Genomic DNA, 22,627 nt, shown 5'->3' on the forward strand with positions numbered 1-22,627 from the left:
AACTTGTTATATCATGTTTTGTCAATATCCATGGGAGCCCTGTCCTTTTCTGAATAGAAATGGAGGAAAAGTGGATGGGGAGAGGGAAAAGAGGGGAAATAGGAAAGAGGGACTCGGAGGAGAGGAAGAAGAGAAAAATGAGGTTAGGATGTAAAATCAATCAATTAATTAATTCAAATTTTTATTTTCCCTTCTTTGATCTTTAAGAAATAAATACCTTTTCTATTTTTATTATTATGTTTTATTTTTAAAAAATCTTTCATTTACATACCAACCCCATTTTCTCCTCACTTCTCTTCTCCCACCCACTAACTCTTCCATTCCACTCCCCCATAAACTCCTCAGAGGGGATAAGGATTCCTTAGGGAGTCAACAAAGCCTGGCATACCAAGTTGAGTTAGGACACAACCCTGCATCAAGACTGAGCAAGGTATCCTACCACAAGGAATGGGCTCCAAAGAGTCAGTTAATGCACTTGGGATAAGTCCTGGTACCTTTGTTAGGAGCCCCCCAAGCAGATCAAGCCATAAAACTTTCACCCACATTTAGAGGGTCTAGTTTAGTACAAGGAAGGTTCCCCCAGCTGATCATCTGGAGTCTGTGAGCTCCCACTAGCTGGAGTCAGCTGCCTTTGTGGTTTCCCCCATCATGATCTTAACCCCCTTTGCTCATATGATCCTGTCTCCCTCTCTTCAACTGAAGTCTGAGAGCTCCGCCCAATGCTCGGCTGTGGATCACTGCATTTGCTACCATCAGTTACTGGATGTGGGTTCTGTGATCGTAATTAAGGTAGTCACTAATCCGATTTTAGCAGAAGGCCATTTCAGACACTGTCTCCATTATTGCTAGGAGTCTTCACTGGGGTCATCCTTGTGGATTCATGGGAATTTCTTTAGTACAGAGAGAAACAAATACCTTTGACTCATATCCTAATGTGTTTTTTTTCTGAGATAGTCTGGGTAAGAATGCTGTTACAGGAATGTAGACAAATGAATAAACAAACAGTTATTCTAAGAGACAGGAAAATTCAACTTTAATTCACACTAATTATTTCAATCATAACTACCAAGCTAAGGCTTAACAAAAGTTCTTTGAATCCCCACAATTTCTTATGACATTTAAATGTTTGATAACATGTTATCCCTGACTATATGAATAGTTGAGGAGGTTCTTTAAGTCTCCTGACTATCAGGAGAATTTCCCATTATATTGAATAGATAAAATTGAATATATAATATTCAATTTCCAAAACTGAATATTACCATTATAGTTAGGCATGCCTATAGGAACAACCATTTGCATATAGCAGTTAAAACATTCCTTCCATAGAAAAGAGAATAAGAAATATGACCTTAGATCAGTTAGCTCTGATAATCATTGCTTGAAACAGTTTTTGCAATTATTTGTTTTCCCAAAATAGGAAGAGAGGGCTTTGATAAGGAAACAGACCTCAGCACACTTATGTCAAATTTTAACTCCCACTTTCCCACAATCCTATAGTTTCTAGATGTTGATTTTTATTAGGCTCCCACAATACAGGGTAATAACTTCATTTTGTTAGTTCTGTGTATAAAAGTACAGATTATATAATTGTGTCATCTCTTCTTCAGTATGAAGATTTTAAGATCCTTGGCCTATGCTTATCAACATCTTTTACAACTCTTTCTCCAGTTCCCTCCAGAAATAAAAAGTACATTTCAATGTCCCAGAGTAGCACTGATTATAACATTTCATAGGCTATTGTCTAATTAATGTAACATGTTCATATAGTTTTCCAGATTTATCTTTTCATGCTAGTTCCCAGAAATACAATTTCAATAATGTAGAAGAAGGAGTCATTGCCACCTTGACCGTGCTGAGGGGAGGAAAAGTTGAGAGAAGTGAGGAAAGAAGTAAATGTACTTAGTGGTTAGGAAGCTACAACTCTGTGTTTGGGCCACACACTAATGATGTGTGTCTGACTGAAAAACAAATCATTAAAGGAAGGGTTATTTTATGATCCATGCACACAAAACATTTAAATTTCAGTGCCATAAAGAAGTTGGAACAGAAACTTTGGTAACACAAAGTTTGATTTTATAAATTTCAACAGTATTTCCACAAGTTAAAAGTTAAGAACACAGATCTAAACTTTGTTTCCTTCTCAAAGTTCCCTTTTTCAGTTCCAGAAAATAATTTAAAATGCATTGTTTTCAAATCAATAATATATTTTATAATTTTGGATATCTCCATACACAAAAATCTTCTCCTGATAATTAACTTTCTTCTACCCTTGAATGAAGCAGTTTATTTGAGGACTACCTCAGAAGACCTTCTTTATCTATCTATCTATCTATCTATCTATCTATCTATCTATCTATCTATCTATTTATTTATTATGTATTCAATATTCTGTCTGTGTGTATGTCTGCAGGCCAGAAGAGGGCACCAGACCTCATTACAGATGGTTGTGAGCCACCATGTGGTTGCCGGGAATTGAACTCAGAACCTTTGGAAGAGCAGGCAATGCTCTTAACCACTGAGCCCTCTCTCCAGTCCCCAGACCTTCTTTATCAAGTTCATCATTCCATCTGAATAAAGATCATGAGCTTTGTAGTGTAGAGAGAAGAAACTCACTACCTAAATAGTACAGGAAACGTGCTACTATGAAGTTTCATCTTCCAGTCATCACACCAAGCAGACAGAGACCTTATCAGCAAAGAGTGACCAGTATGGAGGCTGTTATGACTCAAAATAGTTGTTCACATTTAAGTAAGGCAATTCAACCTCAAAAGGACTTTGGATGTTGTACTGTGCTGTGGATTTGAATGGATGAATGGGTAGTAAAGGAGCATAATAATGACTTTTGCCTAACCACAACTGTGTACCTCATTTTATCTTCTGCTGTTGTAGATGGGTGATGCTAATAATGTCTGAGTGTTTATGATCAAATGCATTTGTTGGGGCCTCAGCTCCTTCAGGGGAGGGATTGAGAAGGCAAGGAGTCAACATAATAGAACACAGGAGTCAGGTAAAAGGAAAACTGCACATTCATTTATTCAGCAATGGGGAGAGTTTACATACACTCCACCCACCACCCAGACTGCTTTCCAAACCCTTGACATTGCATGGTCACCCCTCATTGCTAGGCATGATCAGGACCTCTAATAACACCTGTCACTAGACCCTCAAGCAGCTTTGTATGGTCACACCTCATTGCTAGGCATGGTCAGGACCCCTTTGTTGTTAGCACCTGTTGTTAGGCCCTCAGGCAGAATCCAGGCTGGCTCATCTCTGTCTTGTGGGCCTTATCTTATCCAAATATGAGTTTGAGGTGTGGTAAAATGATCAACCCTACCAAAATCTCAAAGATACCATTTAGAAAACATGAATTTAATGATGTTTAATATGAGTACTGTCAAGAACCATGCAAAGATAAAGGCAAAAATAAATTAAGAGCGAATAGAAAAAAAAAACAAAATAGATGTTGAAAGTAGTTCTCAAATCTATGAAAAATCACAATATAAATAACATAATTTCATTGATAAGTCTTTAATAAAAGGGAAAACCAAGTCAATCACAGTATATTTATAAGAGCCAAACCATGGCACCAAGAAACAGAAGTGGTGAGAAGGCCTCATTTTTCTTAGAGAAAGAAATTTATGTCTTTCTAGAGCTTTGAAACCCTAGGTATTCAGTTAGATAATAAAGCCAGCATGTATTTTTGGTGGAGGTTATATTTTAAAAGGACTACAAACACTATTGCGCTCTGCCCAAAGTGCACATTACTAGCTTTCTTTCATGGCAATTAGTGTCTAGAATACACATACTTATTTCACTCAGTTTGGTGAGAGATTAACCAGGTTGACAATAACTGTATGGGATTAATTTTCTTGAAGTAAGTCCAAAGACAGGCAACTCATGTCCAATATACATATCTAAGGACTCAGAAGTACCCTGCTCCCTTATAGCTTCCTATTCTACCATCCCTAGAATTCTTTATCCTCATGAAAACTAGATGCTAGCCTCACCCAAGACTGAAGGGATTTATGTGGCAAACAATAAAATAATTTACCTACTATATCTGTATTTCAGATGCTAGAAAGAGATTTCCTGAAAGTCAAATCTGGTATGTACACACACCTGAATATCAATGAGAACACTTAGAATGAAACACCTAAACCAGTTCAAATATATATGTTGACTCACAATTAAGAAACAGTATACAAAATGTGTACTTCTGCACTTAAAAGGATAATGGGGCATAGATACAAAAAAATTCAGAATGAGTGAGGCAATTAAGGTAAAAAAAAGAGCTATACAAACAATGACCAATTAATGAGTGCATGCAGACTGTGCCCAGGTCACAAAGGGCGATTGTATCATGAAAGCCTAGAAATTTCAAACTCTAGAATAAAGTAAGTTTTTATTTGTAAGAACATAAAGCCTGTGGAAAGCATCTAGAATAACGGCTGAAACGTCTGTTTCTTCCTTTCACGATTCTGTTTCTTGGTGTCATGGTTTACTCTTATAAATGTGCTGTGTTTGACTTGGTTTCTCCTTTTATTGAAGACTTATAAATGAAATTATGTTATTCATATTATGTTTTTTCATGTACTTCAGAATTATTTTCAATGACTTATTTTGTTTTTTCTCTATTCATTTTACTTTATTTTTCCTTTCTCTTTGTATTGTTCTTGATAGAAGGATGGAATTATTTATCTTCTTGCCCTTTTGTAATTTTATTTTACGCAATGCCTTTAACTATTACCATGTTTTTTAGTATGTTGAAAAATAATCATCATCTTCTCCTCCCTTTTCAATAGCACAAGGACACAGAATGATTTTATTCAAATCACCACTTTTCATTAATTCCATGTTATAATTCTTTAGTATTTCAGTTATACTTTTTTCCCAATTCTTTTTCCAAGAAGGAAATCTTCTATAGATTTATATTTTTTGAAAATGACAGTTAAGTTTGTTTACATATTTGTCATTGCTTTGACACTCCCTTTTTCACTGAATATCATGTTTTTGTAATTCATTATTGCATTATAATCTAGGAAATAGTACTGGATTTTGTCACATTGAGAAGCACACCAATTTAATTGTGATTCTTCTGCTACAGGAATTTGTGGGGGTCTTGTTCATTTGTTTTTTTCTGATTAACAAATGTTTTTCTTCCCATGAGCTCTAGTAGCTTCAATTGTATCTAGGGTTATATAGTTTACTATCCTGTTCATGTGTTAAATATCTATTGCATAAATGATTTCTTTCAAATATAGGTAATTTTGACTTTTAGGGTATTTTCTGTTTTTGTCCTCAATAATTCATTTATTCTATCACAACTCACATAATCCATACCCATACACATAAGCAATTAATAAGTTGTCTTAGTGAGTTATTAAAAATAAACACATGAGGTTGGGAGGTGGTGATACAGAAGGAGGTAAGATATATGATATTATTTCATTGTATACTTGAATTTTATTTAAATATCATGAAAAATTTTAGAAAATACACATATTAAGTACATTCTATAAATTCTCATGTTTCTCCATGTCTCAGATTTATACTTTAATATTTCTCAACTCTGATATAAATACTTTGAGATCAGTTTGAGTCACTTCCTCATGTTGATCCTCTGGTTTCTTTAATCTTCTACTACCGGTCTCTAATCTGTAGTGAGGGGCTGTGGGCTGCTTTCCTGCAGCCCTGCTCCTGATCGCCGGGCTAGCTTGTACCCTGAAATAATTACACGGAAACTGTATTCTTTTAAATACTACCTGGCTCATTAGTTTCAGCCTCTTTCTCATATCTTGACTAACCCATATCTAATAATCTTTGTAACACCACGAATGGTGTCTTACTGGGAAAGATTCAGCACATCTGACCTGGTGGCTGGCTTCATTGCATCTCACTGAGGAGAGGCAGGGCAGTCTGACTAACTTAGGAGAGGTGTGGCACCTGACTGAGCCATCTACCTCACTTCCTTCTTCCTGTTCTGTCTACTCCATCCACCTAAGGGCTGGCCAAGGCAGTTACTTTATTAATTAACCAATGAAATCATCAGATAGATAGAAGACACACCTACATCACTAATCTGTCATTGAATTCACCTGCTTACTTCTTCATTTCAAACACTATACTTTCATTCCTATATTTTATTTAGCTCATTTTGAAATGTATATTTGTCTTCTAGAGACATTTTTATTATAAATTCTATTATTTTCTTTTATTCTTAGTAAATCATACTAATGTGAAAGCCTTTTTCTGATCAGTTCCAGCACTTTCCTACTGTGTAACATTACAGCATTCGTTCCACTCTTCTTGCTGTGAACTCACAAAGCTTTTGGCTTAGTTTTTTTTTTTGAGACAGGGTCTCCAGGTGTAGCCTTATCTATCAAGGAACTCACTCTGTAGAACAAGTTGGCCTCGAAATTATAGAGATACACCTGCCTTTATTTCCAGAGTACTGTGAATAAGACATGAGCCACTACTGCCCTATGGACATCCAAATTTTCTTCACTTCATAATGAACTTTTTTTCACTGAAGGCTATCATAAGAAGTCTTATAAATGCTATAATGTGAGTATTTATCACATAGATGTACTCATTTACTTCTGCTCTGATTACCATTCTGCACACACATCTATGCCATTATAATAATTTCTTGCCCAGAATTCCTGCACAATATGAAATATATAAATTTTTACCTTCTACTCAAATATATTAGAATCTTGGTGTTTGATTGCCTATTAATGGTGGTTTTGTCATAATTATCCCCTGGAGAAGAATAGTCCAGCAAACACAGGCTTTCCAAAACCATTACTGATGACAGTAATTTTAAAAATTTTGATCTTCAGCCAGGCAGTGGTGGAGCAATCTTTTAATGCCATTACTCTGGAGGTGGAGGTAGATGGATCTCTGTGAGTTCAAGGCCAGCATAATCTACAAGAGTTAGTTCCAGGTCAGCTGCAGCTATTACATAAAATTTTTCCTGAAAACCCAAACAATAATTTTGGTCTTTATATGGGTATCTTTAACATGTTAGGTCAGACACATAGACGAGCACATGTTTGCTTTATTGCAGAATCAGAATTTGTTAAATAACTTAACTTTTTTCAGTTGCAATAATAGCCTGATTTCCCTGATGATTTCAGCTGAGGCTAAGAGTTTCTTTTATTCCAATATCAAATACTAATATTAACTTGCATATAACATATCACATCACAAAATAAAGATACATGTATATTTGCATGCACATATATACATATGTATGTGTGTCTGTATATATATGGGGGGGTTGTCGCAGAGTGACTATAATTGATAAAAGTGGCAAGGAGTTTCAAGAGAGTTTATAACTGGACAGATAGAGTTTCAAATACCATTTGTATGGATAAGATGACAAATGGAAACTTACCTATAGGGAAGAAGACGTAGGAGCAGTAACACTGCTCGTGTGCTAAATGTGAGAGTAGAGCTGTGCCGAGTCAGCAGGTATGAGGGTGGAGCTGTATAGGTGAGTGCAACTGCAGGTGTGAGAGGCCAGGACTCGGTCAAAACATGTAGATGGATGGACAACAGGTTCACACTATCGACCAGAATAAGCAGACAGTCATGGAATAGGTTATATCCACAGTAGTGACAAAGAGAAACTGAAGCTCCGGAGATGGCAAAGGATTGTATGCCTGTTACTTCTTAATTCACATACCATGTGATCAGAGGGTTGAGTGGGGCTTTGCCATCTCAGTGCTGTGTATATAACTCTTGCCATCTCAGTGTTATGTTCATACCTCTTTATGGAATACAGTTGATGAAATTATACCCTTCCCCTGCTCTGTTGTTCCCTATTAATTGTTGGTCCTGCTTCTCTGATATGGTTTTAATGTGACTATGTGTCCTTACAATCTCAGTTAACCCTGGCATATATAGAAATGTGAGCCTTTTCTTCTCAAGAAATAGGCCAATTATTAGTCTGTAAGCATGGGTGGTGATCACCACCAGGACAGTTGTGACCGTGTGTTTACTTATGAGCACAGACATCTCTATCCCCAAGATGGAGTCAAAAGATCCTGCGAAATGGAGTCTTGAGGGGCATCACAGAAGATGAAAACAAAACAAACAAACAAAAAAGCAGAATTTTCCATAAAACTGAATGACTTACAAGAAAACACAGAATGATTTCAACAGTAGGGAACACAAATCTAGGTTGCCACCTCTGTGGGTCAGGGTCAAGTCATTCACCCCTTTGTGGGGCTTCCACTTTCACCTGATTTCTAGCCTTCATTTCTGAAATGTGTTCATCATAGTGATAAAGCTACATTTAAAAAACAGTTTTTATAACAAGATTCTCAGTAGATTAATAAGATTCTTCTTAAAACTTTTTCTTCATAGATAAACTAATTCTTTTTTTTGGTTTTGTTTTGTTTTTTTGGTTTTTCGAGACAGGGTTTCTCTGTGGCTTTGGAGCCTGACCTGGAACTAGCTCTTATAGACCAGGCTGGTCTCGAACTCACAGAGATCCGCCTGCCTCTGCCTCCCGAGTGCTGGGATTAAAGGCGTGCGCCACCACTGCCCAGCTATAGATAAACTAATTCTTATTGAAACTTTCTCTTCATTTTCTGAAATGATCATAAAATTAACCCTATTTTAGCTCTTGCTTCCTTTCTGTGTGATTTTGGTTGCAGAGGTACTTCTTTTTCCTCAAATTATTCTTTGGTCATCCAATTTTATTATTAGCAAATTATTTATTATTTACTCAAGTCTGTAATTCTCTTTACTAACATGGTTGTTCCTTTTCTAACTGTCAGGTTAAGTACACACACATGCACACACACACACACATGCATATACACATGCATACACAAATCTAACAATTTTAAACAATACTCCTATTGCCTTCTTCCATTTGATTCTGCAAGTTAAGTATTTTCAGAATTGATACTTTTGTCCATTGTTAATATCTTCTCTAGGTTCTTATCTCTTAAAATGTCAAATTACCACAAATAGTTAAACTGTCCAATGACTCCAGTGGTTTTGGCTTATCCAGATGTACTCCTGACTAAACTTCATCTTCTATGGAGTTTGTCATAGACCCCAGCAAAAAAAAGTAAATTTGTTTCATATATTAATAAAGAATATTAAAGTCTGAAGTTTCCCCACCATTTAACTCCACTCTAAAGGTTATCCACATAACTTAGCTTACACAAAAAGACACTTTTGATCACTTTAAGGGAATCCTTCTGTTAGGAATATTCCTAACACTAGCTCTTTGCTTTGCTAACATGACCACGTGGTGGGGAAGAGGTAAGAGAAAAGACCATGAAAGGACTTTTCCAGGAGCAGTTTAAATTAAATAGACTGGGGGAGGGCCAAGGCTTGGTGGGCCACCTTGACACTCCTCCAGGGAGGGGTCAATTTGGCAGGCACAGGGGCAGGGCCTCCAAATATGGAGGCCAGAGACCGGGACTTACAACTTTCAGTTACAACAGGATAAGCACAACATAGAATATAATAAGCAAATAAACTTTTGCATTTTGTGCTGGAAAACTGACTGGGGAAACTGGAATGAATAAAGGACAGACACACAGACATACACAACAACCTTGGAATCTGAGATTGGTTGGGCCATGTACTCTCTGGTGGAGAGAAACCACCATGCAAAACTGAGGAGACTCAAACAGTGGGATGGGTCTCTCATGGTCAGTGGTCTTAAGCTGTGGTCATTATATCCAGGAGGAGGAATCATCAGCGCCAGGTATTTTATACTGTCAGCATCTGCGGAATGACTAGGTGAAGGCTTTGCCATTCCCAAAGCCTGACCTGGAAAAAGTTTTGCCACTTCCCATGGGTCTGAGATATTGGGTTCCTAATTAATAATACCACATTCTGTCAGAATGTTAGCTGCTCCTTATGCATTTACTCGGGGCTTCTTCTACTACCCATGACTTAATGTCTGTATGAATGTAGGTACCCCTACTGCTCACCTGGACTTCCTAATGTTCTGGAAATCCACAGTCTATAATCATATGTAAATGAGTTCCATCATAATCATCATGTAAGTAATGGCTTCAATTCTTAATTTTTATAATTATTTTTATTTTATTTTATTATTATTTATGTGTTTGTTATTTTGGTTTTACAAGACAGGTTTTTTTGTGTGTGTGAAACAGAACTATCTTAGAACTAGTTTTGTAGACCACACTGGCTTCAAACTCACAGAGGTCTTCCTGACTCTGCCTCCTAAGTGCTGAGGTTAAAGGCATGTATCACCACACCAGGTCTAGAGGTTGATTCTTTAACCTTTGTTTTTGTTGTTTTTTTTGGGGGGAGGGGGGCTGGGAATTCACATTGTTAAGATCAGTCTTCCATCTTGTATCCCGTCAAACAACTGCAGACAGTATTTCAAAATTCACTCTTGTCACTGGGGTAGGTAGTCAGTCTTGTTTGGGGATTTATGATGTTAGCACCTTATTTTGTTATATTCTCCTCTGCAGAGGAGCAGGGGCTGCAAATATGGAGGATATGGAATCAGAGTCTTGCCTTCCTCTTGAACTCATGGTGGATGATGTCCAGATTGAAGGTCAAGTAACAACAGACAAATGATTAGCAGTATGTGATTCGACTCCTTTACACAAAAGCAAGTGCAAACTTGTCCTTACAATATACTGAAGCATGCCTAGCCTAACCATTAGAGAGCTTAATTGTCTGCTTATGTTTCCTTGGGAATCTTTGCTTCAGTGAGACTAAAGGGTTTAGAATTGCAAGAACATGAGACACCAGTGAACAGTCAGAGATCAACAAGGAGTAATAAACATGGGGAAGGTAAAATAAGACTCTAGAGGTAGAACAGCTGCTGCACCTTCCTCTTGGACAGCTGCTTCGTCTGATTGCCCTGTGTCACTTTGCAACTGCCTAGACTAAGATACATAGGTTGCTTCCTGCCAAACTTTTAGGGGCACAGTTCATCACCTCATGATTCCCTGCTTACAAGAACCCCTAGGAGAAGATTCTTACAATGTAGCCTAAGTATCACACATTTGTTTCTATCCTGAACAATTGCTTTCTATTGCATTTATGAGTACAGAATGAATTTGATATATATTACAGTCACTCCTCCTTTTTCTCTACGCTCCTTTCTTTGTTGTCTAGTTTCTCTGGGATTGTGGCCTGTAGCCTGTTTTTTTTTTTTTTTTTTTGCTTTTTCTCTTTTAATATGATTTCTTGATATGTCTATTTAATTTTACCTTCATTGTCAAAAACATTAAATGAAATGGAAATCACATGTATTTTATTAGAAAATAACTTTGATGAATTTTCTTTTTAAATTGCTTTGTTATTTTGATGACTACTGTATTATTGACTTTTTACAGTACTATTGCAATCAAAGATGCCTGTGAAAGTTTCAGCTTGAACAGAACTCAGTTCGTAAACAAAACACAGTAGAAAAAAAATCAGGTTTGAGAGGCAGCATGTTTGAATCAGACACCTTTATCACACATCCTTCATTAAAAATCTCTCTTCACTAATCTTACTTTCAAATGCCATGAACACTGTCACAAATCACTTACAGTTTGCAGAACAAAGAATCTGTCCTGAGGAATATGCAATAATGATTTGTGCACTCTCCTGAATTTTTATTTCCTTGGTATAGGATTTCTGACAAGCTATGCTTAATGGGGAAAATGGTTTCTAATAAAGCTGAACTGCAACAATTGACTATAGTGCAAATAGAATTTCCCAGTATGACCTATTTTTTAAAAAAATATGTATTGGCTATTAGGTCTAAATGTAATACATGGTCTTTAACACCTTGCAGGAAGAATTTTAAGAAGCTATGGAAATTCCCAGCAGCTCAGTCATCTTTTTGATAAATGAGCTCAGACTGGTGTTAGAGTTTAACTGACAATGAATCTCACTTTATTGCAGTATTTATGAAAGCTTTTAAGAATATTGTTAAAAGAAGTCTTTGCATAGGCTGCAATCAATATTTCTTAACATGATATAGAGAGTCTAAGTCCTCAGACTTCCGTTTTCATTACAATTTTTGACAGAGAAATTTAGTTTTAGTTAACCAGGAAGAACTTTCGTGTTAAAAATACCTCCTATGTGTTTTTACTTCTGGTAAAGTTGTGATGTTTGGTGTTTGACATTTTTCTTCCCACACCTTTCTTTAGATACAAGGAAACACCCTGTCCCCAGGTAGTTTGGGTCCAGAAAACTGAGTCACACAATTACCATTTTAAGACCAAAGCAGTGTGCTTTCTATTAAGACTGTAGAATAATTAACAACATTTTATAACAGCTGTGAGAATTTATGCTTGGACTCATCTGATTATAGTTCTGATATTTCCAGTAACAAACTGGTAAACAGTGTTGGCCAGAGAGGCCTTCTCAGTGTGTACAGGAGTGACCTTTGGCAAAGAAGAGTCTTTGTCAGAAATGGGCTCAGAGGTGGCCCAGGTTAGAGAACAAATGACGCAAGAGAAACGTCGTCTTGTCAGCACAGGGACGGCTAGCTAATTAACACTTGACACACATGAAGATTTAGGTTTGTCCAAAAAAAGGGGGGAGGACATTGCTATTCCTAGAAATAAACTTAAAGACAACTACTAGAGAGGGCCAGCTGGACAATTTAGCTCTTTTCAGTTTTGACCCTGCTAGAAGATTCATATTTTAATAACTGCCTGTGTTATATTAGTGAAGTAGTCTTCTGGGTTCATCATCATCTTACTTCCATTTGCAGTAGGGTGGAGAAGTTATCATATGTTGCATAGTGACAGAAAACTAGGTTTGGGGAACCATATCAGCTATAAATTGGTTATAGGAAAATCATTTAATATTTCTTAGCTTCTCATTCCTTGTCTATAAAATAATCTTTCTCACATCCCAGGCAGAATACAGAAAGAAAAAAAAGATAATCAGTAGATGATACAAGATTAGCAAAAAATCTGGGTGTTAACTTCAACATATAGTCTATTTTTGTAAACATTTTTATTGGAAAACAGTCATGCCATTAGTTGACCAGAGATTAATTTTTTTAAACTGTTTTATTCAGAGACAGTCGCATCTTTAAAGATTTGTCTTACATCTTGTATACGGACTTCAAACAAATTCAGTCTTCCACAGAATTCTTATGACACAAAATGGAAGTATATATATATATATATATATATATATATATATATATATATATATATATTGACCTTTTACAAAAAAATTATCAAACTCTGAACTTCATAATTTGGAGTTTTCACCAACAAAGAATAATCTTAAACACAAAGTCTTTGGGGTGATTGTTCTTATCAGGTTCCACAAAGAACAATGTATAATAGTGATATTTAACCATCATGAGGAATGCTGCATTAATTTATTTATAAGTTGTAGTCAAACATTAAAATTTAATACCAATTTTTTTATATTTTGAATTGCTGCAGGCTCAAAATGACTAATGCCATAGCATTACTTGCATTTGCATGACAATGCAATTTTGAAATGAACATGGTGACACCTGTCTGAGATAATAGCACTCCACCTGGGAGGCTAAGTTAGAACTGAAGGCTGGAGTTAACCTGAGTTACATAGTGGATTCCAGGCCAAAATTATCTGTATAACAAGATTTTCTCAAAGTAGTGATGATAATGATAATAATAGTAAGAATAGTACAGTTTTTAAAAGTACCAATAAAAAGGAGACTGGCATTCAGTGATCAAGATACCACCTCACCCCTGGATTTGCCAAGATATTCACAGTGTCTTCCCACATGTGTCTCAAAAACAGCTTAGAGTTATTTATGTATGTCAGAGAATGTCCAGATAAAATCATATTATATAATTTAGAACTTTATCTTCTTAAGTATTTCTTGGCAGAAATTTTACAACTTAGGCTAGAGCACTGATTCCAAGATAAATAACACCATATCTCTGAGTACAATTTCTTCCATTCTTCCCTACATCTTTGCCTCGATTAATGATACATAAACATCTTTGCTCAACAATGTTCAAGACAAGAAGAAGAAACATACCAAAATGGAGCTTGTTCATGTTCACATCTCTCTTTTTATTAAAAATATTATTTTTTGCGCTTTGGTAAAATTTTCTTGAATAATTCCAAAAATTTATATACATGCACAAACACATTAAAATCCCAGAAAGACTTCTCTTTGCTTTATTAGCCAGAACAGTCACACAACCAACTGAAGATTGAAATTGACATAATGAAAGATGGCTTTTAATACCTTATTTAGCCAATCATAATTCATCCCATGAAAGAAGACACATTGGCAAGAGCTAAGAAAAGAAAGGAGGAATGACTTTTTCATTAGAAGTTAATGGTATCTATACGCAGACTAACTTGAAAAATGGTTTAGAGGCCTTTCACATGGAAGAAGTCTCAAAAATTTTAGGAGAATGCATTTGCTAAGATGTAATAAATTGTTTAAAAATATCTTAAAACTCAAATCTAGGCCAGGTCATTTTGAACTTTTCCCACTTTGTCACTTTTTTAAACCTAATTTGTTATTATGTGGGCCTTAGATATATAGATATAAAAAGAGTATGTAACTCAAACATTTAATGATAAATAATAATAAAAACCTATTTTAGGAATGCCTATGGTTAGGAATTAGACATGTGCAAGGCTCTGGCTTTGATTGCTAGTCCAACAACCAAAAAGGAAAAATATAAATTTATTTAAGAACAATAACACATTTTTACCATTTATTATAAATGCAAGGAAATTTGCAAGATACTTTAAACAGAATTGTAATTTTGATTTTCTCTTAAATATATAAAAAACCTTCACTAAATATTTTTTTTCTTCACTAAATATTTTAGGGCAAAGAGCATCTTGAATATTTTTCAGAATTAACCAATATTTTGATTGCATAATCACCAAAGCTGAATATTCCACTTTGCATAAATACATGGCATAAAATAAAAAAAATATATATTTAGAACAATTTCAGAAATTTTTGGAAATTCTGTCCTAATCCCCAAATAAATCTTATTTAATTTTTATATGAAACTCAAGTCAGTAACTCATAGAGCGGTTTTTAAAATCAAACATTGTAAAGTACTTCAAAGATATGTTAATTTAGTACTTACAGAATAACTGTCAACTAACTATTGAACCTTGTTAAGCAAAAATGTAGAGACATCTTAGAAACATGTAGTGACATTGAAGATTTAAAGAAACTGTATACATAGCTATGGTATTGTTTATCTTAGCATCAGAGCAAAGGAGGGATCAAAAAATACTTAAAAAGTCTTGGCAGACCCAGGAAGCGGCCGACCCGGCGGGCAGCAGCGAGCCGCACCGCTGTCATGGAGCTGAGGGTCGGGAACAGGTACTGGCTGGGCATTAAGATCGGCAGCGGCTCCTTCGGAGCCACCTATCTCAGTACGGATATTGCTGCAGGAGAAGAAGTTGCCGTCAAGCTTGAATGTGTCAAAACCAAGCATCCTCAGCTCCACATTGAGAGCAAGATCTACAAAATGATGCAGGGAGGAGTGAGCATCCCCACCATCAGATGGTGTGGGGCTGAGTGGGACTACAATGTCATGGTAATGGAGCTACTGGGACCGAGCCTAGAAGACCTCTTCAACTTCTGTTCAAGGAAGTTTAGTCTGCAAACTGTCCTGTTGCTTGCTGACCAAATGATAAGTCGTATTGAGTACATTCATTCGAAGAATTTCATTCATCGAGAAGTGAAGCCAGATAACTTCCTCATGGGGCTGGGAAAGAAAGGCAACCTGGTCTACATCATTGACTTTGGTCTGGCCAAGAAGTACCAGGATGCCTGCACCCACCGGCATATCCCCTATCGAGAGAACAAGAATCTCACAGGTACGGCACGCTATGCCTCCATCAACACACATCTTGGAATTGAACAATCTCGAAGGGATGACTTGGAGTCTCTGGGGTACGTGCTGATGTACTTCAACCTGGGCTCTCTCCCCTGGCAGGGGCTGAAGGCCGCCACCAAGAGGCAGAAGTATGAGAGGATCAGTGAGAAGAAGATATCCACCCCCATTTCAATGCTGTGCAAGAGCTATCCTTCTGAATTTGCCACGTACCTAAATTTCTGCCGTTCTTTACGTTTTGATGACAAACCTGACTACTCCTACCTGAGACAGCTCTTCAGAAATCTGTCCCATCGCCAGGGCTACTCCTACGACTATGTGTTCAACTGGAACATGCTCAAATTTGGTGCCAGCCGAGCTGCAGACGATGCTGAGCAGGAACGCCGGGACCTAGAGGAGCGCTTAAGACAGACACTCCCGGAATCCAGCCACCCATGGCCTCTCTTCTACAGCTTCCGGCCGTCTGCGGGGAACCCAGGAAGTGGCTCCCTCAACGCCCCTTACCCTTACCTCACACAGGGCCAACACCTCTCCTAGGCCCGTCTCTGGCATGGAACGAGAACGGAAAGTGAGCATGGGGCTGCACCGTGGGACACCAGTCAACGTTACCTCCTCTGATCTCACGACAAGACAAGATACCTCTCGCATGTCCACCTCACAGATTCCCGGTTGGGTGGCTTCCAGTGGTCTTCAGTCTGTCGTGCACCGATGAGAACTCTCCTTTTTGCTGTGAAGGGCAGACAATGCATGCATGGCTGATCTACTCTGTTACCAATGGCTTTACTAGTGACACGACCCCCCCCCCCCCCCCACCGTCTAAACCCGAAATGCCGGGAGCTCTCCAGGCCACTCACCCAGCGACGCTCATGGGGAATCAAACACAAACTAAATGGACAGGCTCCAAGAGCTGCCACCGCCAGGGGCTGCCACCAGGGCCCCATGGGAGCTCAGTTACCATGGGGCTGGAATGAACAGCAGAGGCTGGGAGAGCATTGCAGAGAGAACCCGACTCCCTGTGAAGAGCTCTCTGTTCCAGCCAGTGGTGGAGGACCTGCACTCCCTGCGATCCAGCTGCCAGTCTTCTACTTGGTTAAGACAGTTTTGTATCATTTTGCTAAAAATTACTGGCTTAAATCTGTGTAAAGAAATCTGTCTTTTTATTGTTAAAAAAAAGTCTTTGTTTTCCATAGTTAAACATAGATTCCATAAGATTAGAAACCTTTGTATTTGCAGTAAAAAACATGGTAATTTGACATATACTACAGTCTTGAAACTGAATCTTTGAATTTTAGATGATATACGTTGGCATTGTTGTATAATAGCAGATGCATTGTAAAATGCCCAAATTATGTATCCTGAACTGAGGTTGGAGTGAAGTCATCCCATACAACATAAACGCTCACTGCCAGACGCACTTAAGGTTTATTATGTACTTGATTTAAAAAAAAAAAAAATTTAGTTGTTAAAGATTAAGAAATATTTTACTGATGTTAAATTTTTCATAACCGCCCATATAGGATCATGACTTATAGGTTAAAGTCACCAGGCTGCTAGTTAATAACATGCACTACTACAGCATTTATCAACCAAGTATTTTCTCAAACAGCTCCTTTGGCAAGAGGACCTAAGATCAATCATCTTATCGTGATTATTTAGTCTTGGCACCTTGGTACAAATTAGTCAACATGGAAACAAACCTTTATGAAGTCTATGAAGAATTATCTAAAATAGGTCAATATATGTGGGAAGATCTGCTATAATATGGGTGGTACCATTTAATGGGCTAGATCCCAGGACTGCACTAAAGACAGAAAGTGAGATGAGTGCAAGAACCAATCTCTTCATTTTCTTGCTGTCTCACACTGCTGCTGCCATGAATGACTTCCATGCAATGATGGACTATACATTCAAACTAGGTGCCAAAATGACCCCTGCCTTAACCTGCTCTTGTCATAGCCACAAGGCAGTAGCTAATGCTGCTGACAGTATCCTCACACCTACATTTCTTCAACATGAACTGGCATAAGAGTGTCTGTGAATCTTTGAGATAAGGCATATTCTCAGCTTTGTTTTCTTTGACTTGTATATTTACGGGAGTTTACTTATGTTCATAGGCATTTGAACTCTGGGGGAGATGATCTAGTTTATAGCCCCTAAAGTTGAGTTTAGAAAGTATATCTTTTTTTTTCTTTTTTCTTTTTTTTTTTTTTTTTTTTTTTGGTTTTTCGAGACAGGGTTTCTCTGCAGCTTTTTTAGAGTTTTAGAGCCTGTCCCGGAACTAGCTCCTGTAGACCAGGCTGGCCTCGAACTCACAGAGATCCGCCTGCCTCTGCCTCCTGAGTGCTGGGATTAAAGGCGTGCGCCACCACTGCCCGGCTCTAGAAAGTATATCTTTAACACATAATGTTGGAACTTGTCTACACTAAAGAGTACTTGATAGACTTTCTCATGGTTATATATCCAGATTTCCTCTGCTTCCTCTTGTATATAAATGGTAGAGAGAATGAAAATGCTCAATGACTTCAGACACACTATTAAGATGAAAATTAATAGTGTGCTCCTAGGATTGTGAAACACCTTAGGTTTAGTATACAAACACAAATAACTCCTTTGCTAGGTTACTAGAGGCCTTACAGTTATTAAAGTACAAGTCTTTTCTTTTCTGTCTTGCTTCCTTAAAGTCTTATCTTTCATTCTTTGGGTTATGATTATAAGGAAGGAAGATTAATGGTTAAGGTTCAGATGCCTTGCTTCTAAAACTATATTTTTAGTTTTCAAAAATTTCATCTTCTTCTTAGATTGAGCTATTTTCCTTGGTCCCCCGTTTCACCCCAAGCTCTATTTGTTATTTGTTTTCTCTTCACAACACTGCAAGTCAAAATAACATGCATTTTGGGATTTAATAACCAAGGCCCAAATCCTACTTTCCTATGAATTAACTATGTTTCCTCATTTATGAAATGGAAATGACACATTTCAAAATAATGTACTTGAGAATTATATGATAAACATACAAATTATGTAATATTCATTTAGACTAAAGTGTTTGCTGCCTTCCATATTATTTGATCTATAGCTATGAAGAATGATAAGAAACATTTACTGAGACTTTATGGTTTTCTGCGCATTGTGCTAAGTGCTTTATACTAATTGTCTCATTTAATGGTCATTAGAAATTGGTGGGTAGGTGTTATTACTAGTGCCAGAGGGCCTATGGTGCTAAATAATCTCACAGATATGAATTCTATAACAAGCCTCTTGGTACATAACTTCTGCAACTAGATCTCTGTAGAAAAGAAAAAAGAAAAAAGAAGGAAAAGAGTAAGTTGTTGAAAAGATCTGTTCTTGTTATTTGTAGTACTTACATTTCATCTGAACCCTCAACTGAATGATTATCTTATCTTCCTGAGAAATGTAGAATGCTTTGTCTCAGATACAATGTGAGCATAACTCGTGTGTTTCTCTTCAGAGATTGCTGTTTTTGACCTAGTGTTGGAGATAGAATCTAGGACTTTATGTATGTTAAGCATGTTGTCTACCTCTAAGCTACACATCCAACCACTTTGCTGGGAATATTATTTTAAGGTGTGTTATTTTGTTTATGTTGCATTGGTTTAACTCTGGGAAGCTGTGATGCTTTGTCTCTCTTGAACACCTGATAGTCTAATAAAACTCTGAATTGCCAATAGTGAAACAGGAGAAAGGAATAGCAGGGCTGGTAGGCATAGAGAATATAAAGAAGGAGAAAACTGGGAGAAGGCGTTTGGAGGGGAAGCCTGAGAAGGAGGAGTATTTTAGGAGTCAGGTATACAGCAATCCATTGAGAAAAGGTAAGATTTAAAGAAGAAAGATATGGTAAAAAAAAACACAGGGGCCAAGGTGTAGACAGGAAAGTGGGTAAGAAATAAGTCAAGCTAAGGCTGGATTTTTTTAATTGATTTTATTGAGATGTACCTTTTTCTCTGCTCCTTCTCTGCCTCTCCCCTCTCCTTCAACCCTATTCTATGGTTCCCATGCTTCCAATTTACTCAGGCGATCTTGTCCTTTTCTGTTTCCCATGTAGATTATATCCATGTATGTCTCTCTTAGGTTCCTCATTGTTGTCTAGGTTCTCTGGAATTGTGATTTGATGTGGGAGGGTCTTCTGTTTTAATAAAGAAACTGCCTTGGCCAGCCCTTAGGTGGGTGGAGTTGACAGAACAGGAAGAAGGAAGTGAGGTAGATGGCTCAGTCAGATGCCACGCCTCTCCTAAGTTAGTCAGACTGCCGTGCCTCTCCTCAGAGAGATGCCAGACACGATGAAGCTCCAGCCCAAGATGGACGTACGCTAGAATCTTTCTGGTAGGACACCACTTCGTGGTGCTACACAGATTATTAGAAATGGGTTAAAGCAAGATGTGAGTAAGAGGCTGAAAATAATGGGCCAGGCAGTATTTAAAAGAATACAGTTTCCGTGTAATTATTTTGGGTAAAGCTAGCTGGGTGGCCAGGAGCTGGGCTGCGAGAAGCCGGCCCGCAGCTACCTCACTACAGAATGGCACCCAACGTGGATAACTGGATCCACAGAAAGCTTGGGAAAGCTAGGGAAGGAATGGAGTGAAGCATGTGTTCTTGGTCGCAGCAATTTCTCGGGTTTGGATAGCAAGCACTCTCATCTAAGAGAGGCTTCCTGACTCAGCTTTAGCTGCAAAACCGTGCAGCTCTTTTAAGAGGTCCTGCCATGAAAAACTTAAATGGTATTGATGAAAAGTTGAACGTGTGTTTTTCGGTTTTCAGCTGTAGCAGGAAAAAAGTTGTGCTGTTTTAAAATGCCGGCTTTCTGGGCTGTCCTGCCAGGGCAATCTCTGACTCCTTCAAGCAGGCGGTCCTGACTATGGAGCTTTTGATTGTTGTTTGATACTGTTGCAGCTTGCTTGTTGCCAGGGACCTTGAACCGTCACAGAGTTGTGGCGATAAACATGGGTACAGCTGGTACCTCTACCATGAGGCTGGAAAGCTAAGGAATGGGATGGATCTAGCTGGCAAAGCCGCGGCTTGAATCCTACCCATATTGCTCAGTAATTTAAAGGCTCGTGGTCAGAAAAAGAAAAAGAAAGATATACAGTAAAAGAAAGATTCAAAGTTAATGAAAACGTCAAAATGGTTTACTATGTGTTAAAAATCTATGCAGGCTAACGGTTAAAGCTCTTAAAAGTAAAAAAAAGAAAGTAGTTTGTTGTGGTAGTACACACCTTTAATCCCAACACTTGGGAGGCAGAGGTATATTGACCTCTGTGACTTCAAGGTGTGGTAGCACACGCCTTTAATCCCAATGCCTGGGAGGCAGAGACAGACAGATCTCTGTGAGTTAAAGGTGTTGTAGCACACACCTTTAATCCCAGCATTTGGGAAGCAGAGACTGTGGATCTCAGTGAGTTCAAGAACAGCCTGGTTTACAGAGTTATTCCAGGATGAAGATATACAGAGAACCCGTCTAAAAAAATAAAAGTAAAAATAAACAAAATAGTAAAGGTAAAAATAAAGCTGCACAAAGATGGAAAATACACAGAGAATCTTGATACTGTATACTATTATGCTCTTTTTGAATTGTTTGAATACTGAGGAAGAAGCAACAGCTGCTAAAAGATATTTGTTTATAAATGCTGCTGAACTAATCCAAGAAAGATATTTTGAAAATACCTTGACTTCAGAATTTGAATCTAAGGATATGATACTTTGGAAAAGAGATTCTTCTTTTGTTTTTACAGAAAATGAGACCCTATGGATTGCATCTATCCCAATATGGTATGATAGACCACGCCCTCCAGAAAGGTTGCTGTGAACACCTTCAAAAAATTACTTTACCCAACTGCCGACTGAGATGAACCTGGCACACAGGTTATACCATGAAAGACCTAAATAACAGCGCCCCCACTCAGCAGGAAGCAGTTTGGAGAGAAAAAACTGCGCCCATTTTCCCAAATATTGTTTATAAATGTTCTTTTATATTTAAAGGAGGATATGATATAGATATGAATAATTTGCATGGATATGGATTTTGCTTTAGTGATTTAAAATTAAGGTTAATTTTGTTATATGTATTTCTGATACTGATTAAGGTATGATTGTGTTGTTCATTTAAAAATGTAATGTGTAATTAAGAAATATAGGTTGTTAATGGATAATCATCGATAATAGTAAAGCTTATAGTCATGTAAGTTAGATTTTCTAGATATATAGAGATATATTTAAGTTAAATAGGCATTCTTCATATCTTTCAAAGACTATGGAATATGGCATTTAAAATGTTTTAATAACTTAGGGCTTTTCATGACAATGAGACACATCTGCTCCTGGCAGCACCAGCTACCTCAAGAGGAAGATGGGCATCGAAGAGGCTACTTATGGAGTTTGATAGCCATTTGGGCAAGAAACTGCTCTTGCCTGAACTATTGCATAAACTGGACACAGAGAACCCTCAGAGAGATGACTGCTGAACTTGCCTATAGATGAGATGATCTTTTGGGGTTCCTGATTCAAGAAAAAGTCTGTGAGACATTCTGAAGGACACAGCAGATACTGACTGAACTACCTTTGAAATTTCCTGCTTCATGGAAATGTCTGCTGGAAACTATGGGCCTGTAGGCCAAAGATGGATGCCCCAAAGGTACAGAGGAACTTTGGGTGACTGTCCAGGCAGCAAAATGTCTCTGTGATTTCTAGTATTTTGTAAGTTGCTTACTTCTTATTTACTTAGGTAATAGTATATCCTTCTGGAGTCTTTGATGGAGTTGAAGAATAGA

General features: G+C 37.5%; 1 protein-coding gene across 1 annotated transcript; it reads left to right on the forward strand.

Annotated features, from left to right (window-relative positions):
* Positions 1 to 15,305: 15,305 nt before the first annotated feature.
* On the forward strand, positions 15,306 to 16,557 carry LOC119817335 (casein kinase I-like). The gene is given in 2 exon segments (XM_038334509.1): positions 15,306 to 16,250; positions 16,252 to 16,557. Coding segments are annotated over 2 exon segments (1,251 nt in total).
* The last annotated feature ends 6,070 nt before the right edge of the window (positions 16,558 to 22,627 follow it).

The sequence above is a fragment of the Arvicola amphibius genome, chromosome 6 (genome assembly GCF_903992535.2).
Source record: "Arvicola amphibius chromosome 6, mArvAmp1.2, whole genome shotgun sequence".
In the NCBI taxonomy this organism is placed as follows: domain Eukaryota; kingdom Metazoa; phylum Chordata; class Mammalia; order Rodentia; family Cricetidae; genus Arvicola; species Arvicola amphibius.